Consider the following 1,429-nt stretch of genomic DNA (forward strand, 5'->3'; position numbering starts at 1 on the left):
GGGTCGGAGAGCCCCGCCAGCGCCGCCTGCCTCCGCATGAATAACGGCCGCCGGCTCGCCACGCCGCCACCGCCGCCGCCGCCGCCGCCGGCGCTGCCGCTCCCGCCGCCCGGGGACGGGAGCGCGTCGCCGCTCCTCCTCCTCCCAAGCACCTCGCCGCCGCCGTCCTGCGTGCCGCTTGCGCTGCCGCCGCCGCCGGCGCCGCCCCCCGGCGCCGCCGCGCCCGCGCCGGCGGGCTTTGGCGGCAGGATGGACCGCGAATACTCGGACTGCCTCGCGAGGCGCGCGTCCTCGTCCCTGAGCTGGAAGTAGTCCTGGAGGGCGGACGCGAGCGCCGCGTTGAGGCGGACTGTGATGGGGTGGACCAGCACCTGGGGGTGGGGGGGTGGGGTGGAGTGGGTGGGGCTGTTGTTTGGGAGGGGAGGATGCAAAAAGATGGGTTGGGAGTTGGCGAGTTTGGGGGGCATGAGAAGGAAGAGCTTTCCACAGGAAGGGGTGTGGTATGACTCCCAGGTCCGAGCCCGAGGAGTAAAGCATCACGGAGGCACCACCGCGGCAGGCACACTTGCGCCCGGCTCGGCGGTCGCGCCGCCCTACGCGCCCCGACACCCAGGCCAGACCAGATCAGATCGTGCTGGCCGCCCGCTCGACTTGCACCCGCCGGACCCCCACCTCTATGTGCTCGTACACCACGTGCCGCGGCTCCAGCGCCCCGTGGATAGCATAGATCCTCACGAGTTGCTCCTCCTCCCAGCTACTGTCCGGCTTCCACGCCGCCAAGATCACACCCGCAGCCGCCGCCGCCGCAGCAGCCGCACCCTCCGCCGCCTCCTCCGCGTCGCCGGCGTCGCAAGGGGCGCCGTGGTAGGGCAGGCTGGGGGCGCTCGCGCGGCGCGCGCGCTCGGCGCCGGCGCGGCGGGCCTGTGCGGGGTCCATGAAGGTCGCGTCCCCGAGCTGGATCTTGGTCGTGCCCGTGTGGTCGCGGTCGCGGACGGTCTGGTATAAGATGTCCTGGAGCGTTGATGGTTTGATTGATTTCATGGCGCGTTGCCAGGACGGGCGGGTGGTTTGAGGGAGGGGTGGGCAGGGGCTGTTCGAGAGGGCGCGCCGCTTTGCGGCAAGGAGGGATGGGGCCGCTTGCGGCTCCGACCCGGATGCTGCAGGGGGGCGCGGCGCAGGCAGGGGCGAGCCGCGGTGCAGGGGGTCGCGCCGTGCAGCTGAGAAGCCCGCACGCCGCCGCGCCGCGCGGCGCTGCTTTGAGACCATCCATGTGAGCTGGCCTGCCGGCGGTGCCCGCGCTTTTTCCGTGCAAAGCGCACGGGAGTGACGCCCGAGGAGCGTCCGTCCCCCGATTCCATCACCCGCCGCCAAAGCACATCGGAAGCATTCCGCCAGCGCGTCCACTCTGTCCAAAGCAGCACCCCTCAGC

The 1,429-nt window shown here is 72.2% G+C and overlaps 1 protein-coding gene across 1 annotated transcript in view; it reads right to left on the minus strand.

Moving 5' to 3' along the window:
* Nucleotides 1-1,041, minus strand: part of MNEG_14656 (hypothetical protein) — a gene marked incomplete at both ends in the record, with an annotated part of 3,870 nt that extends 2,829 nt beyond the window's left edge. Inside the window, 2 exons of the mRNA XM_014036872.1 lie at nt 153-371; nt 673-1,041. Coding sequence (XP_013892326.1) covers nt 153-371; nt 673-1,041 — 588 coding nt within the window. The remainder of the gene's footprint in view (nt 1-152; nt 372-672) is intronic.
* Nucleotides 1,042-1,429: the final 388 nt, after the last annotated feature.

This window comes from Monoraphidium neglectum (genome assembly GCF_000611645.1).
Source record: "Monoraphidium neglectum strain SAG 48.87 unplaced genomic scaffold scaffold04659, whole genome shotgun sequence".
In the NCBI taxonomy this organism is placed as follows: Eukaryota; Viridiplantae; Chlorophyta; class Chlorophyceae; order Sphaeropleales; family Selenastraceae; genus Monoraphidium; species Monoraphidium neglectum.